The sequence below is a fragment of the Wolffia australiana genome, chromosome 5 (assembly GCF_029677425.1).
Source record: "Wolffia australiana isolate 7733 chromosome 5, ASM2967742v1".
Taxonomy (NCBI): Eukaryota; Viridiplantae; Streptophyta; class Magnoliopsida; order Alismatales; family Araceae; genus Wolffia; species Wolffia australiana.
Genome location: NC_135839.1, coordinates 4,199,399 through 4,217,644, shown reverse-complemented (window position 1 = coordinate 4,217,644; position 18,246 = coordinate 4,199,399). Strand labels below are relative to the sequence as shown.

The following is an 18,246-nucleotide window of genomic DNA, read 5'->3' as shown; positions in this document are numbered from 1 at the left end:
ACAAAGGTGAGCTAAGTAGGAAAAAGTGAGACCACATTCAGTGGAAAACTATCAATGGAAACATTATATTTTCTAATTTTGACTTAAAATATTTTTGAAAATTCACTTAAATTATTTTTTAAATTGACGTTAACTTTCACATTGACTTGCCAACCTGAGCGGACCAAGTTTGAGATCTGACCAAACTGTAGGTCTAGGTTTAGGCTTTTGTAATAAATTGGACCGAGACCGAACCGTGTCCACCCCAAAATACAGGATACATAACATCATTTCAATCAGTTGCCTATCCCTGAGTCTGCAGTTTAGACCCTAACAAACAGAGGACAGTTATAAACCTAGAGCAAATCAACGGCACCAAGGCCAAGGCCACGAAAGCTTCAACTGATGACGGTAAATGACGGAACGGATGACGTCAACTGTCCAATAGTAAATCACTAGCAACTGGATGACGGAACGGGACGAAACAGAACAAAATAGAATGTAACTCAATTAGAACGGGACGGATGACGTGTTGCCATCCGTCAGTGAGATTAAGTATAAATAGGTGATCGGCCCCATTATAACTGAGTTACGTTCTGTTTTGTTCTGTTCCATCCCGTTCCGTTGTCTAGTAGCCAGTGATTTACTATTTAATGGAATGACAACGAGATTAAGAATGAGACGGATGATGTGTTGTATGAGTCCAATTAGGGAACGGCACGTCCGGGACCTGACGCCCCGGATGTGATGGGACGGATAACGATGCGTGACGAACAGTGACGTGACGAAATGTTCGTCACGTCACCGTCTCGTCACGCGTCCGAGGATTTTGAAAAATTCCCTCACGTACTTGTCACACATCCCTTCTTCCTCGTTCCGTCACGTCACCGTCACCGTCACCGGTGACAGAAATAATAATAATTTATTTTTACTATGTTAATAAACATAGTCGAAATATAATATTATTTATTTTACTATGTTATTATTTATAATATTTATTTTACTATGTTAATCCGTCATGTTCGTCATCCGTGACGGACTTGTCGTCACGTCACGCGTCGGGGGTATCCCGTCACCGTCACGTCACCGTCATGCACAGCCCGTCTTGCGTCACCATCACCGGTGACAGAAATAATAATATTTATTTTTACTATGTTAATAAGCATAGTCGAAATATAATATTATTTATTTTACTATGTTATTATTTATAATATTTATTTTACTATGTTAATCCGTCATGTTCGTCATCCGTGACAGACCTGTCGTCACGTCACGCGTCCGGGGTATCCCGTCACCGTCACGCACAGCCTGTCACTTGTCACCATCACATCATCCGTCGCTTGTCTGTCACGGTGACGTGTGACGTGACGGATGACGTTTGATGATCCCTGTCCAATATTAAACCAGTGACTACTGGACGACGCAACGGGACGGAACGAACAAAACAGAACGTAACTCACTCAGTCAGTCAGAACGGACGGATGACGAGTTATCATCCGTCAACGAGATTTGGTATAAATACGTGATCCCGCGTAGACGATCTCTGGATAGCTTCAATGGCGGGGAGTCTCGGAGGGAAGGGAGCTCGAGCTCTTCGAATGGCCGCCGGTAATGGCCTAGGGCAGATCGCCGGGGCTCTCCTCGCTGCCTTCTTCCTCAGACTCGTCGCTGGCCCTGGTCCCGAGATTCTCCCTCCTCCGGAGCGGGAAGAAGAGGAAGAAGAAGAAGAAGAAGAAGACAGTGAACAGAGCCCGTCGGAAGATGCCGAAGCTCGGAATGGATCTGTGCCTCCTGTCACATTGCGCTGGAGTAACATTTCATGTGTTCTTTCTGATAAGCGTGGGAAGATGGCGAGTTCATCACTCTGCGCACTGCTGCTGTTTCCTGTCATTCTGTTTTAATGATAATTTTATAGTATTTCGAAGATTTTTTCTGAAGTTTTCTTTTTTTGAAATTTTTTGTGTGTTTACTGTGAGTTTCAGTCTGCCCTCACGAGAAATGCTGTTGTCTTCTGTTATTTGGTTTTAATGAGGTTTTTAAGTGTTTGAAATACTATCTGAAGTTTTTCAAGTTTGTTGTGTGTTGATCGGCATCATTGATCTGTGAAAAGCTTCTTAATTTCTAATGATCGGTACCGTTACTCTGTCTGATAAGCGTGGCACGGTTGTGAGATCATCATTCTGACCTCTCGAGAACTGCAGCCGTCTCATGCCATTCGGTTTTAATGCGATTTTTAAGTGTTTCAAATATTACCTGAAGTTTTTCAAGTTTATTGCGTATTGATCGGCGCCATTGATCTGAAAACAGCTTGTCAATTTCTAATGATCGGTATCATTTCTCTCTCGGATACGCTTGGCAAGGTTGTGAGTTCATCATTCTGCGCTCTCCGTGCAGTCCACTTTCCTAGAACTACGGCTGTCTTCTGAAATATGTTACAGTATTTCAAAAATTATGTGAGTTTCTTGGGAGTTTCGTGCATGTTGATCGGCACCATTGATCTTAGAACGACATTAATTTATAAATGTTGCTTTTCTTCGACCATAAAATGAGTTTTTCTTCATGTTGGCACGCATTCATGGTCAGAGCCTCTTATACCTGTGGTGTGCCTTTTAGGTGAGATTTCTACTCAGTAGAGTTAGTGGAGAGGCAAAACCTGGAAGACTGCTGGCGATTATGGGTCCTTCTGGATCAGGGAAGACAACATTGATCAACGTCCTTGCCAGGCAGCTTGCGGCGTCTGACCGTTTGCAGCTGTCAGGAAGTCTGGACGTTAATGGCCGGCCAATAAGTGGTGGAGATTACAAGTTTGGACTTTCCATCTCAGAAAATCATGCATAACGCCTTTAAAACGTAGTTGTTGCTAAATATTTCTTTCGTTTTTTTGCAGGATTGCCTTCTTGAGGCAAGAGGACCTCTTCTTCTCACAACTTACTGTGCGGGAGACTCTTTCTCTGGCAGCTGAGCTTCAGCTCCCAGATGACATGACAGCAGAAGCAAGAGAAGCGTACGTGAAAAGCTTGCTGTTCCGACTGGGCTTGGTAAGCTATCAATTTTTCTACTTTTCAAAAAAAAAAGCTATCAATTTTCTGCAACCAATGAGCAAAGAAATGAAAATTTTATCGTTAGTGCGGAAGCAAGAGTGCAACGGAAAGGCATATCGTTTCATTGCTTTAGGCTTAATTGCATACCAATATAAAGATACTCAGATGACTGTTGTGCCCATAATGGGAAGAAAAGAATCATTGGGCTTTCCAATATTTTATTGTTTTAATGGTGAAGTTTATTCATGGATCTTCACCCACATTGACTTAATTTTCGTTAGTTGCTGCTTTTCAAAGTAAATTTGTAGTGGTTTTCTATGTTTTGTTCAGAGCTGTGTAAAAGAAAATTTTGAACCTGGGAATGCCTGCTCCATGCTTACCTATTTTTTTTGTAGAAAATAAGGAAGACATCCCAAAAAGTGGTGATCAACCTGATGCTATTAAAATTTATAGACTATTCATACACATAGTGTCTGAATTGGACCTTTCTTTATCCCCTGCCAAACCAATAGGACATTAGCATCTTCGTGTCGTGAATTACACTATCCATCAAGACCATCCTCCCCATAAATACCACGTTATTGTGATGCAGCCTGATTGGCCATAGCACCACAAGGAGAATTTCCCATCCCCGCTTGCTACAGTATCTGTCTGATGAGACATTCACCCCTGAAACCTGCTGTGATGTACAGGCTCCCTGGGCGAACTGACAAGTGAAGAAGAGGTGAGAACAGTCTTCGTCGCCCTTGTGCACATAGGGCATTTAGTTGAGGCCTTTGAAAGACTCTTGTCACCAGTTGTCATCTCCTCAACAGCCAACTGAAGATCCGCACCTTGAGAGGGACCTTGTGTTTGCACAACAAGGCTCATGCTGAGCTGATCAGTGAATCCTCTGATGCTCCATCTCTGATCTTCTTATAGGCATCCATTACCGAAAAAGATGGCCCGCGCTGTTCCCAGCTTTCTGTAGCATACCCTCCAGCTCCTCAAAGCATGGCTTCAATAAGGCTCCATTATCTAGATTTATTAAATTCATGGCTTTCTAAAGTAAGCATGTATTTCTGTTGAACTCCGTAGGGAAGAAGTTATACTGCTGAAGCGAGTGTCATAGTGTCTGGATTGAGAAGTATTGAGAATCATGAAATGGGGGAGGAAGATTGGAGGAAAATAGGAGGAAGATTGAACGAAGGAGGAAAGAAGAAGATGATGAAAGCTAGATTGGCCTTAGCCTCAAGAGCTTCTGAATCACAATTACTTGCTCGCTACTCGTGCCAAGAAAGCTCCAAAGAATAATTTGTCTAAGAGTGTGTCTTGCAAATTTACAAGGGTGTATTATAGCCCTAAGTTTGTTCAAGGATCAGTTATTTTTCCTACCTGACACTGACTGAGCCTCTGGGTTGACTGGGTCATCTGTGATGAGTCCTTATCAGGACTCTACCAGAGAAGTGGAGAGACAGAATAGAGAGCAGGGTGCCAGGAGGAGCCCTGCCTCCCTGAGAGTTGGGCAATGGTAATAATACCAAAACTCTATTAACCGATTTAACTACACTAGAGGTTTTCTACACTTACATTTGTGTGAGAAAATTATGCGAAAGACCCAACTTGTCCTTATCAGGACTCTACCGGGGGAAAATGTTTGATATGGTAATCATGGCTGCGATGGGCCACATAATCTTTAGTTGTTTTTCACCTTAAAATTGAAAACCATACTGATAAAACTGTTTTATTGTTTTTTTGAAAACAAAACTATTTTGTTGTCGTACTTTATCAGATCAATTGTTCTGATTCAATGGTTGGAGATGCCAAAGTCCGAGGCATCAGTGGTGGTGAGAAGAAGCGTCTTTCCCTTGCGTGTGAACTAATTGCAAGTCCGTCTCTCATATTTGCTGATGAACCAACCACAGGTTCGTTGTACATTTTGCCTTTTCTTTTCTAAAATACCTGACTCCAGAAAGTTGTTGAAATTTGTTGAAATGTCATATCTGAGAATATAGTCATCAAGTGTGACTTGTGGAACTGAAAATCTGTTAAGTTCGTGTTAGAGATTGTCTTATATTTAATTTTTATCGGAAAACAAAAGTTCATCGATTGTCTGTCGTTATGATGTTTTGATTGTTCAAACTGCTTTAAGATAAAATTTCCTCAATAACTGATTAAGTAAGGCAAACAAATTTTTCTCTCTTTAAATGATGGTCATAGTATCGAAACAGATTTTATTGGAATTGCTCCAAGTTATTTCAAATGGGCTATGAGCTCTTAGAAACTGACCCTTCTTCTTCTTCTTCTCGTTTATAGTGTTCTATCTATTCACGTTTCATTGCAATCTTTCTACTTTACCAGCTCCTAAGGACTTTTATTTATTGACGTGTTATTGTCATGCTTATTCTCTTCTCTCTCCCTCTGTCGTTGTTCACTGGTGGTTAGAAAAGAATGATTTGAAGAACCATTGAATTTCTCCACTGCACCCGGGCTTCCTTTTGATACGGCAAAAACTAGGATATTTGCTAACGTTGCTATTTTTCTTTGCAGGGCTTGATGCATTCCAAGCAGAAAAGGTGATGGAGACCCTGCAGAAACTTGCCCTGGATGGGCATACAGTAATATGTTCCATACACCAGCCAAGAAGTTCTATATATAGCAAGTTTGATGACCTCATCCTGTTGACTGAAGGCTCTGTCGTTTATATGGGTCCAGCGAAAGAAGAACCACTATCCTACTTTGCGAAGTTTGGGTTGTCCCTATACTTAAGTGCCCTAACTTCCGTCAATGAGTTTTAGTGATTACTTTCCTCTGGTTTTCTATAAAATCGTTACTTGTTGGTTTAGTTGGTGAATATGCAGCTTCGTCGAGGATCTATGTTTTGTGAAAATGTCGACATAACAGACCTTTTACTCCTACGGAATGAAATAGTGTAAATATGAGCATCGTCTAAATCCTACTACTGCTAATGTTGTATATTTAAGTTCACACTGAATCGAGATAGAGTTGGAAGATATCACATGTGCTTGCAGATTATTATCTACGGGACGTTAAAAGGTGTTGGGCTCTGAAAAACTTTTGTGCTGAAATTTTTTTTTTTAAACATGATCTTTTAGTTTTTGTCAAAGTTTATCTCACGCTTTTATTGTTGACTCCACACATTTTATTATTATTCTTCTTCTATTGAAAGATCAGTCGTTTACTTAACGTTGCCATTTTTTTACAGCATAGCTTAGGCCTCTAGTAAGCAGGTAAAAGGCTAAAAACAGTATAATCTAAAATGTCGTTTGCATCAAATCTTATGTTCTTCGTTAAACTAGAACGGTCTAGACATATTTATTTCTTTTTTCTAAGACTTTCATAATTCACTGACCCATGGTCACACCAGGTACCATTGCCCTGAACATGTGAATCCGGCAGAGTTTTTGGCAGATCTCATCTCCGTCGACTTCACATCTGCCGAAACTGTACACTCGTCGCAAAAGAGGATCGATGATCTTGTTGAGGCGTTCTCTCAGATCGTGCCAAGTATGCCGTGCACGAATCCCATTTCTGTGAGGGAAGGCAATAATAAATTAAAATTTAAAAGAAGGCCAATAGCTAAAAGGCGAAGTAGTTGGTGGAAGCAATTCTGGTTGCTCCTCAAACGAGCATGGTTGCAGGTATATAAGCTACTCTTAGTATTTCTTTTTGTAGTCGTACATATTTGCATTTCTATTTTTTTCATAATCTTCATGTAGTTTAATTTATTGACATTATGCTGGTAATTCACTCCTTAACAAGTGTTCCCTCTTTCTAGGCGTCTCGTGATGGACCAACTAACAAAGTACGCGCAAGAATGTCGGTTGCATCGGCTCTGATTTTTGGCTCAGTTTTCTGGAGAATGGGAAGATCACAAACATCAATACAGGACAGAATGGGATTACTTCAGGTTCCCAAAATGTTTTCTAATATTCTGTACCACCTTTACAATAAATTGCATTTTCGCCATAAACTTCTAAATTTTATGACAAAAAAATCAAAGTTCAGCTATTTTTCTCTTTTAGATGGTCCACGTTCACAGGAATAAGACTTCTGCTTTTTTTATTATTACTGAAGGTTGCTGCGATCAATACAGCAATGGCTGCTCTGACAAAGACGGTGGGTGTATTTCCCAAGGAAAAAACCATAGTTGACAGGGAACGAGCCAAGGGATCTTACACCTTGGGGCCATATTTATTATCAAAGTTATTGGCTGAGATTCCAGTGAGCGCTGCATTCCCATTGATGTTTGGTACAATTCTTTATCCCATGGCTCGCCTCCATCCCACTCTTTCAAGGTAGATCTCTCATCCTTTAACTACCGTCTCATTTGATTATTACTTTTCTTGAAAATATCGTTCGAAAGGTCAATATAAGGATTGTGGATGGATGATGGACTACATTTTGGGATGGACAGAACGAACTTTGGTTCAGTCTTCCTTTACAGGGATTGTAGTTTCAATACATTTCAGTTCTGAGGGGTTGGACAGAACAGAGGGCGAACTGGTCTGTGGAATGATTAAAAATTAGACTAATGGGGAGGCTTTGATAATGGAACAGGATGGGATCCGGTAAGTTCTGTATGAACCAAATTGAGTAATCAGTTCTCGAAACACCATCAGATCTAGCATCAGGATGAATCCCGATTGTGTGTGGAAAGATCTTTTTCTTTCTTAGGTTTAATTCAATGATGACCATTTTGCCCTTCCACATTTACGAACGTATTCGTGCGATGGAACTTTGGTCTTTCGTTCATAACTGACTACGTGACTGAAAAGCAGACGTCAAGATGCTATTTTATTTTTTTATTTATTAAACTTTATAGACATTCCTTAAAACCGTCTAAAATTGAGTGAATAATTTCGATTTCTCCTAAAGTTTTGTCTCTGAGAAGTTCGTTAAAGTTCCTGTAGGAACTGAACATGCTGACTTCACTTTCAGGTCAAGAAATCACATTTTCACATTAGCTTTTTTCTAACGACTTCTTATTTTCTTCCGTTTATGAAATTAAGTACACAAGTGACCGCCTAGCAGAAAACCAGACGTCAGGATGCTATTTTTCTGGAAAGATCTCTTTAATACCTTATGAATTTGAGTTAATAACCTATTTTTCTCCTCAATTTTTACTCCAAAAAATGTTAGTGATTGTATAAGCTGGATACAATATACTTCGTTCTCAAATCAAGGAATAAAGTTTTCACATTAGAATTTTCTCATTTTTTCTAATGATTTCTCTTTTTCTCCCATTTCTTGCTCTAATATTCTCTCTCCCAATTGTAGATTTCTGAAGTTCTGTGGGATTGTGACGGTTGAGTCTTTTGCGGCTTCGGCCATGGGCTTGACTGTTGGAGCGATGGTGCCCACCACTGAAGCAGCAATGGCGTTGGGTCCGTCTCTCATGACTGTCTTCATCGTTTTCGGAGGATATTATGTGAATGCCGAAAACACGCCTTTGATCTTTCGATGGATCCCTCGAGTTTCGTTGATACGATGGTAATTTCATCTGAATTCTTTGTTGAAATCAATTGAGATTCAGGAGTTATCAATGATGGTTGAGCATGTACTTTTTTTGAGTGCACATTTGTTTTCTCTTGGCATTTTAGGGTTGAAATGCGTGCATGCAAATGGAATTCCATAATTTTTTTTCATAATTTTCATAATTTTCTTAATTATGGAATTCCATAATTTTCTTAACGTGTCGATGGTAATCTCATAATTTTTTTTCTATTTTACGCAGGGCTTTTCAAGGTCTAAGCATAAACGAGTTTCTGGGTCTTGACTTTGAGCACCAGCACTCTTTTCACATCCAAACTGGGGAACAGGTGAGGAACACTACTGGATAATAATTCTTTTTTCACTTATGAACTTAAATGTTAAGAAAAGTATTGTTGATTCCGCTTTAGCATTCATTATAAGGTCAATATACGACGATAAATTGGTTGTCGTCATTGACATCCCCAAATTTAGTCATTCGTGTTCGTTACTAGATGAACCAGGTAGCAATGACAAGATGATGCCAATACGATCACGAGACGATGGTGAAAACACCATCAAGATGATTCGTCCATCGTCATTTTCACAAACAGATCCAAACCCAAATTACGAGTATTTCCTCCGTTGATTTTCGCTACATTTCTTACTCGAGAAACCTCTGTACTCCATATTTTCACCCTAAAGAGAGATTTTCTAGTTTCTTGGCGCGTATTTTCAATTATTTCAATAATTCCTGAGACATAATCTCTTTCTATTAATCTTTTTTTCCCTGTGTTCTTGCTGTTCAGGCCTTGGAGAGACTTTCCTTTGGAGGAAGTCGCATAAGAGACACTGTTTGGGCTCAGGGCAGGATACTCATGTTCTGGTACTGGACCACTTATCTCCTCCTGGAGAGGAACAAGCCTAAATATCAGCAGCTACAACCCCCTTTAAAGAAATAACATATGAACAGGTAAATAAATTACCAGATTGTTCAATGTCTTTAGTATATTGCCTCAATTAACATCATTTCTAGGTCTTTAGATCCTGTAACCATGATCATGATTACCACCTTGAACAACCTCTTTCTTTACTTGGATGAAGTAAACCTTATTTCCATTTATGTACTGCACTGATAAAGTCAGAACTTTACTTCATGTTTTAAAATATTTAAGAAAGAAGTTTATTTGGACTTTTCATTCTTTAAGTGTGATCTGGTCTTCGAGACTTGAAGAACCAAAGTTCTGAGGTTATCCAATGTTCTTCAAAGCTGTTGCGAAGTTAAGATCAAACTTTACAATACCAGTATATAAATACAGAAGGAAATTTTGATTGTTACTCTAGGGCTATAGATCAGCAAGTGGTGTGTGTATACAGGTATAGTGGATGGTCATCGCTGAGTGACATGAAAATGTCGAGATAACTGCATGAAGATCCTTGATCTGGAAGTGTGCTGCCTTAGATATTAAATGTGTCATCATAAATTGATGATGTCGATTTGATGATCATCATAGGATGACATGAAAATGTAGAATATCTGCATGGAGATCCTTGATCTGGAAGTGTGTTGCGCTAGATATTAAATGTGTTATCATGAACTGATGATGTAGATTGCATGATCATCATAGTATGACATGAAAATGCTGAAATATCTGCATGGAGATCCTTGATCTGGAAGTGTGTTGCGCTAGTTATTAGATGTGTCATCATGAATTGATGAGGTAGGTTGGATAATCAACATAGAAATAGCTGCATGGAGACCCTTCATCTGGAAGTGTTCTGCAGAGGATATCATGTGTCATCATCAATGTTTATTGGATGATCATCATAGTATGACATGAAAATGTAGAAATAGCTGGAAAATGTGATGGCTTTCCCTGGCAAGGAGTAAAATGAATTCAGAGGTTTCAACATCTTTTTGTAAAAACTTGTTGATTTCTATTTTTAACCCCCACTTTTATACTTCTCTAAAATAATGATTAAAGACCATTACCATAACTTTATTACCAAACTTCAAATGATTATGAGATTGTAAGTTTTAGAAAAAAACATGACACAATATTTATTTGCCAGTATAGTTCTATTTCCCTGGTTCTATCATATAAATGATTCTTATACATGATGCTGAACTTGTTGATATAAAAGATACCGTAAAAGCCATAATAAATAATTAAGAGAAATATTTGTTTGATGGGGGTTGAAATGGGCTTCATCACAGTACATATTACCCCAAACTTATGAATCAATGAGCATCGTATTAAATGTATATTGGATTTTTTCCTAACAACATGCCAAGATGAACATTTTCATGTCAATATCTGTAATATTGATACTATCTTAACCATGTCATCAGTTCAACAATAATCAATTAAAAACATGAAAATGGAGAAGCAAGATGGACAGAAAGCCATACATAAAGAGAAAAAAGCTCCACTGAATAATAAGTGAAAGCTTGAAGAAAATAAACAATAAACAAGGGCATATCCCCAGGAATTTATATAGTTAAATAGTGATGACAAAGTCATAAATTCAACGTAGCAAGACCCTGTGTTTTGCCAAAAAATCAAAATATTGGTTAAAAAAGTAATGCATGTGGAACATACATTTCTACTTCGATCAGCATTAAAGAGAATATAAGCACATAATCCCCATTTTCTTCAGTGGGGTGTAAAAATGTTATTCACTAGAAAACCAATAAAGACTGGGTGTTTGAGCAATGTAGTATCAAGAACTCTTTTTGCATGGTTATTAATAATATATATATACATATATATTATATCTATCTTCATTACTACACGAAAACCATTTCACTATCATCAATCATCTAAAAAATATATATATTCACTGGATTTTGGTTGATTCACAAAATTTACAAAAAACTCAAAGATTCTACTTTAGAGGGAATCATTACTCTGCATTATATAATGACGATGATTTTAAACTTAATTATGTTCTGCAGTTGTTTTGCATGATTCCAAAACAATAAATGGTGATGACGCCCTCTTTCTCAGAGGTACTTCTAAGGGAATCACTACTCTCTTTATGGAAAGGATATTATTTTTTATTTAATTATGCATGTGGTAGTGGTACGACATGGATTGACCCTCTCGACTGTCACCTTGACAAAGCAGTATGCCTTAAATATTAGGGGCAATAAATACATTTCCAAGAGTTGAAATAACACATTCATGGAATGCTATTATTATATATTAAGACAAATATTTTTTGAAAATCTAGATTAATATCTTTTCCCTAAGTTTATAACCTATCGACACTTATTGTTACCCTAAAACCAAACTAAGTGAGGCAGAAGAAACTCAGTCAACTGATTCACGACCCTTGTACTCGTCTTTATATTTCAATAACTTTTCAAGTTTATTCATGTGCTATTATGGATTTCCACATTCAAGGGTTGATCATGAATTCCCAATGTCGCATTATGTGGCTAAATATTAACATATGAATTAGCTCCCGTCTAGAACAATAACTAAAATTTTACTGTAGTTAACTATGTATAATATTTCTATCTGTGAAATGGGATTTATGATAGGGTGAACTAGGGGATTTATTTACAACTTAGTCAATCCCTTGGAGTTGTCAAACCCTAAACATTGGTTTGTGAGGGTTCCTCAAGTCAAATCACTATGGGTCTTTAACAAGAATATCAAGAAAGTCAAAAGCTCGGAGCAGCTCAAATCTTTCTCTTATCATGTGTTTTTATAATCTTTGATTCTATTCTTCCTCGTTTTGATATCTGATAGCGGCTATATTATTATCTTAATCCTCCAATATTCAAATTATGATATCTTTCCCATGCATGTAATAGTGAAGATTTGTTCCATGTAATTTATTGATGTTAGAGAAAACGTTTTCATTTAGTAAAAACTCAAAAAATCTCTAAAACCCCTCTAGAATAGGATCTAATTAAGTAGATATTTGATCTCACAATTCCTTGAGGGAAAAATTTTTACTTATAAAAACTGCCAAACTTAAAAAATTCTAATATTTAAAATAAAATGGAATTTTATTAACATCAGGAAGCAATTTTGTATTAAAAAAACATTAAAATGTCTAGATGTGATCTTATAATGTAGGCCATTGACAGAGCAATTTCTAGAAGGCAGGCAATTTTGCTCTTTCTATAACTTTAAGAATCCTGAATCAAACAACACAATCAGAGATCCTATGGATTCAGATTTATCTTGTCAATAACTTTTATGTTTAGCTAACGCTAAAAATCAGCCTGGAGTTGTTGTCAAAGGGCGAGGTTTGTCTCTTGCTCCTTGTAGTGAAATTTTAAAAAGAACCAAGAAAAAGGGACTAAAAATTAAGGCTAAGCAAAATATAAATGAGCTTGAAAAGTAACAAGCCTTAGTAAAAAAAAATCATAAAATGATAAAAAAACATTAAATAAGAGAGATAAAGTATGGCAGGAGTATCCCCTTTTCGTTAAAACTATCATAATTGCAATTTTCCATTATTTAAAAAACTTCATAAGGTAGACTCAATAATGGGAGTTTCTCCATGAATTTTATTTCAAAAAATGCCTAAATATTCTTTTGTATTTATGAAATCATTTTAGTAAAAATATCATAGACAATGAAAAATATTTTATATATCTAAGTTCAATAAAGATAACTAATTAACTCGGATATGAATATGCAAACTTGATAAGTCATCACTGGCTATCACATTTAATTATTAAAGGACACATGTCTCTGTATGTAAAAAAAATTATTCCTAACTGAATGAATTTTCATGTTGGTCGTATGGTCAAAGGTCAGCTATCTATATCCGAGAAGATTGTAATTCTAAACTTGAGACATTGCATGTGTAAGTTGCAATAGTTCCTTGCATTTGAAGTTGTGCACACTTGATGATATAGGTGACTGTATGTGGAATGGGTCAACCCTGTTGATTGAGGGTTTATTTTGGCATAGTCTTCTCGGAAAGTTCAGGGAAAAACACACATATGCATTTTATCTAAAATGCATTAACTTAGACTTCACCCATGTAAGTAAAAGGTAATTATATAGTTGACTTAAACTTTCACAGGGTGAGAATATCTCTTTGAATTTTTTTAAAAAATTGAAGTGCACAGGGTATTGTGTTAATGAAAGGTTTATATGAGATATCATGCATTTCTTAGAAATGGTCTCATTAGTTTGAAAAATAAAAATAAACAGTTTGTGTGACTTAGAATTAAATCTGAATTTAGGTGAAACATCAAGGTATTTGTAAGATTATCATGGGTTGATATTATAATTTTGTGTTTTTCAATTACATCGCGATACTTTTTCTCGTCACTACTAATGAACACAAAAAATAAATCTGTAAGCTAGTGTTATATTGGAACCATGTACTATACTTGAGGACCAATGACCGATACATTATAAACTTGAAAACAAGGTAGAATTACGCCATTGTGGATTTGAGATTAGACAATAAAATTTATAAACCTTTACTCATGAATAATTTGACAAGTTAGTGATGAGAAAATGTCTCCTTCAAGGAATGGATCTTAGGGGGATAGCTTTTTCTATCGGGTGAATTTAAGATGATGAAAAGGAATACATATAGCGTAAGAGGTAGTTGTAGGATGAAGGTAGTGATCAGAGATAGGGATAACACCTATTGAATAATACTAAGGCAAGTATTGCACGAGTGATAGATAGAGGATTGTAAATGAAGCGAGTAAAAATGAAAGGTAAGGAAGATGTGATGAGGTATCTGATTTATATTTTAGTAATTTTGAGTTTAATAATTTAATGTTTTATAAAAGATAGGAGGGTTTGAAAGCAAGACGGAATATAGATTATGGGATGATATTGTTGGGTTCGGTGCCATGGTTCGTCCATGGAAAACACATTTCCATGGATGCGGAAGCATAGTCAAACGATTCTCAATCAATCTTTAAAACAAAACATTTAAAGTACCTTTTTGGGAACTCGTTCCACCCTTGACTTTGCCGCTCTAAGATTTTTCTGAAGCCATTCACGCATCCGTCCTCTAGAAGTATCCACGGGATCACTCGGCGCTTGGATCTCCATGTCTTCTTCTTCAACTCTTCTTCAAAATCTTGAAGATTTCCTCACCATGAAGACACTCTTCCTTGGATGAGTGGAGAAGAGAGTGGAGAAAGGGAGAGGGGCTCTCAAATTAGGCTTGCATGTGTGGTTAAAATGAGACCCCTTTCCCTCTTTATATTTCACTTAAGGTTTCTCTCAAAAACTCTCCAAAGTAAAAGATATCCACCAATGCCTTTATGACCGTGTGCGTGTGACCCTCTAGGCCCATGTATTGTTCTAGTTAATAACTTCAATGGCCCAATAACATTTATTGACCAACCTTATTAATTAACTATATCAACATATAGATCAATTAAATAAGGATAGATTTAACCCAATCGATAGGTTAAGTTTCTAGCCCGTGGGGTGCCAAGCTACACCTCGTGCTCTAGAAGATACTGAGTAGTCTCGTACTCTCTCATGGAACCTTTACCGTTATCGGTTATCGTCTATGTATATTCCATCATCCGTGCGAGACTCTCTAACCACTTAGGGCATGATTTATCATCAAACCCTAATACGCCATTCAATTAGTATTTATGCATATCGGGGATCATTGGAGAACGCCTTCTCCAATATCCTCACTACCATGGCCAGGGATTTTTCTACATCTTCTTCCTCGAGTCAATCTCCTCTCATACGAGGGAGGATGATCCCATCTTAACCACTCAATCATCTCTATAAGCTTCTTACTATATCTCATCCATATCTTATTTGAAACCTATGATTAGAGGGTCGTAAGTCATAGTCAAAATGTAGTCGTCCACTCGCGAGATGTCCTTGGTGTCTCAGGTCAGTGGATCACTTATACAACCGTGACTTGAATCAACCTGAATGACGTTTAGGTATAATACCATTTAGGGATTCGTATGGATCCATTCAGTGAACTCTTTCTCCAAAGAGCAACCACTATCTGTCCTTGGTGTTGCCACACTAATAGCCACATGATCAGCTATACTTATCATATAAGTAGGATCAGCTAGTGCTATTCTATTCGGATAATTCGATGTCTGTCTCGACTAACCATGGAATACAAATATTTAGAATACATGTTTAAAGATTAGTGATCAATATATTATGATCTCATCATAATACACTACATCATTGCATGTGTCCATGGACTTCATTACAAACATCACACAGAATAATAATGAACTTAAATATTTTATTCAATGAACTTGAATAAACATGGTAGTGTGATTGGCTTGACGACCACATAATATCCATCAGATACAAGGTGGTGAAGGTGGTGGAAGTAGAAGTTGAGTGATGAATGAGATAAAGATAGTAGTCTAGGTTTTCTTGGACAAATCGAGAGGGGTGACGAAACGAAAATGGTGTGCGAATTTTCGGTCTTTGTTATTATTTTCGCTTCAATCAAATAAAATTTTTAATTTGTAATCTTACTCAGGAATGTATAGTTGTGAGTAAGGTCATCTCCACAGTGATGTCTCTTAGAGTTGAATTTAATTAATAAGTAAGAGAGTAAACATACACCACTAGGTCTTTGTTTTAATGTCTAAGAGAGAACAATGAAGCATTTAATATAGATTTATAAAGAAAGTCCTCTTTAAATATTTTATTTAGACCTAAAATTTCATAGATATGTAGAAGATATATATTAGTGATTTTAGGAAATTTTTGTAGGATTTTTAGAGGTTGCTTGGTAAAAGAATTTTGAGAATTAATGTACGGAGGAAAGGTGTTTGATATAATGCCTAAAAGAAGAAAATGTGTTTATATGTAGTTTTGTAATGAAAAAAGTGGTTTTTACAGTATTTAATTTCAACATGTATATAGAATAGCAAGTATATCTTCCTTGATTTTATTATATATTTTTGAGATTTTTAATTGGGTTGAAAATATTTAAAATGGTTTTAATGATCGTTTGAAGAATTTGCACGAAAGATGTTTGTAGAAATGCCTTAATGGGAATTGTTTTTGATTTTTGATAGTTTGCTCAAAATTGACTTATTTCGAGGAGATGGATTGAGGATGATTCCTCAATCCGTGATTAATGTTCTACTAACTATAAAATTGAATTACTTACCAGATTATGCACCAGCTCAGGTCGTCGATTGCTCGTGATCCATCTCCAGCTGCGTCATCCTTCAGATAAGAATTCTTGAATGTCTCTTTCCTCCACTCTTCTCCCTCGTCAATCTCACTTCAGGTCACAGCTCTGTCACCATCGTTGACCGAGAGACCCAAGAGAGACGAGCAGACGATGGTGGATCAGGAATTACTCACGATCTCGGAGTCATCGATGGCTTCAGACTCGGTTCCTGGTCGAAGTATTCCTTCCAGGTAAATCTTCTTAGTTCTCACTTATTCTATCATTCTCTTCACGTTCTCCTTCAGGCTGCGCCGCTGTCACTACCGTCGACAGAGACAATCAGAAGAACATGAAAAAAGGAGGATCTTCCCCTCTCTAATTTTTATTCAGAAACGCGATTGAGAATTTGGTTAAAAGATAAATTTTCTGGCAACTTACAGCACTTTATAGGTCAGGAACGGTCTGAAGACCTTCCTGACCAATGTGGGATATTTTCGTCTCTAGTGACGAATCAGCGGAAATCCACCTTTTTGTAGCTAGAATAACGACTCCGGCGACGGAGACAGTGGAGGAAATGGGACAAAGTTGATGATGACTTTAGACCGTTAGATCCAAGTGTTGGGGGTTCAGCGGCTATGATTAAATCGTAGCTGTGGACCCCTTTTATTCTGGTAGATCTCTGCTTCGTCAACTGCACCACGTCACTGCGACTGTCCACGTGTTCATATTTCATTCGTCCAAGTCAGCGCTCAAGGCTGAGTTGTCGCTTGGAAATAAAAGAAAATAAAGAAAATAAAGAAAATAAAATAAAAAGACGATCTTGACTGTTCGATCTTCCGAAAGAAAATCGATGGTCAAGATTATAACATTGCTTTTAAGTAAGGCCCTTTTTGATACGGGCTTCAGGCCGGGTTGGCTCAAAGCCTAGTTGGATTTAAGTGTATTTTTCTTGAGATTGTGTGCCGATGGGCCGCGATCATTCTCTTGCCATCAATGGCCCGACCCGATTATGTTTGAGAAGTGCGGCTTTGAAAAATCCCATATTGCTGATTTAAAAAATCTGGTGCAGTATATAAATTCTGAAATTCTTGTCCTAATGAATTGAAATAACCTCACACTTACCTTGGGCGCTAGCTGGTGTTACCTCTGGTGCCTCTTTGAGGCGCTTGCCTTGGCTGTGCCTGCACTGCGCCTGTCGCCTGCGGCTGCGGCCTTGCCTACGATTATGGGTGGCGCATGCCGTGCATCTGCCTTGGCTGCGCCTTGGCAGCTCCTTAAGAGCCTATATTTTTATTTGTTTTATATGTATACTATTATTATTATTAATGTTATCATTATTACTATTATTGTTATTACTATTATTATTATTTTCCTTTATTATTTTTCTTCTTTCTACTTAATCAAATAATTTTATAATATTTTTTAACAATGCAAAAAGTCATTTAAAATAGGACATTTTGCATAATCGATGAAAAATTGCATAAAAATGGAATTTAATATAAAAATGCATCTTCATTTCATTAAATGACTTCATAACCCCTTAAAAAATGTTGATTTACATGCCTGATTTGTGGTACATCAAGGGGCACATGTGATGAGATTGTGACGCCGTAGGCGATACATGATGTGG

The 18,246-nt window shown here is 37.2% G+C and overlaps 1 protein-coding gene across 2 annotated transcripts; it reads left to right on the top strand.

The window, feature by feature from the left end:
• Positions 1 to 1,530: 1,530 nt before the first annotated feature.
• ABCG7 (ABC-2 type transporter family protein) lies at positions 1,531 to 9,613 on the top strand. Of its 2 annotated transcripts, none has more exons than XM_078574919.1 (11): positions 1,531 to 1,829; positions 2,593 to 2,783; positions 2,867 to 3,017; positions 4,792 to 4,924; positions 5,550 to 5,751; positions 6,388 to 6,661; positions 6,799 to 6,930; positions 7,098 to 7,318; positions 8,301 to 8,513; positions 8,758 to 8,842; positions 9,302 to 9,613. In XM_078574919.1, exons 1-11 carry the CDS (start codon positions 1,536 to 1,538, stop codon positions 9,452 to 9,454), a joined length of 2,049 nt encoding a protein of 682 aa, XP_078431045.1. In that variant the 5' UTR covers positions 1,531 to 1,535; the 3' UTR covers positions 9,455 to 9,613. The 2 variants fall into 2 exon arrangements, with proteins under 2 accessions (XP_078431045.1, XP_078431046.1); XM_078574920.1 differs by lacking the exon at positions 1,531 to 1,829 and adding an exon at positions 1,940 to 2,432.
• Positions 9,614 to 18,246: the final 8,633 nt, after the last annotated feature.

Excerpts from the sequence above, each read along its gene's own strand:
- ABCG7 (XM_078574919.1), top strand. The coding sequence starts at position 1,536 with ATGGCGGGGAGTCTCGGAGGGAAGGGAGCTCGAGCTCTTCGAATGGCC. Across the intron at positions 1,830-2,592 it reads CTGATAAGCGTGGGAAGATG|GTGAGATTTCTACTCAGTAG; the intron begins GCGAGTTCATCA and ends TGTGCCTTTTAG. Across the intron at positions 6,662-6,798 it reads TCAAACGAGCATGGTTGCAG|GCGTCTCGTGATGGACCAAC; the intron begins GTATATAAGCTA and ends CCCTCTTTCTAG.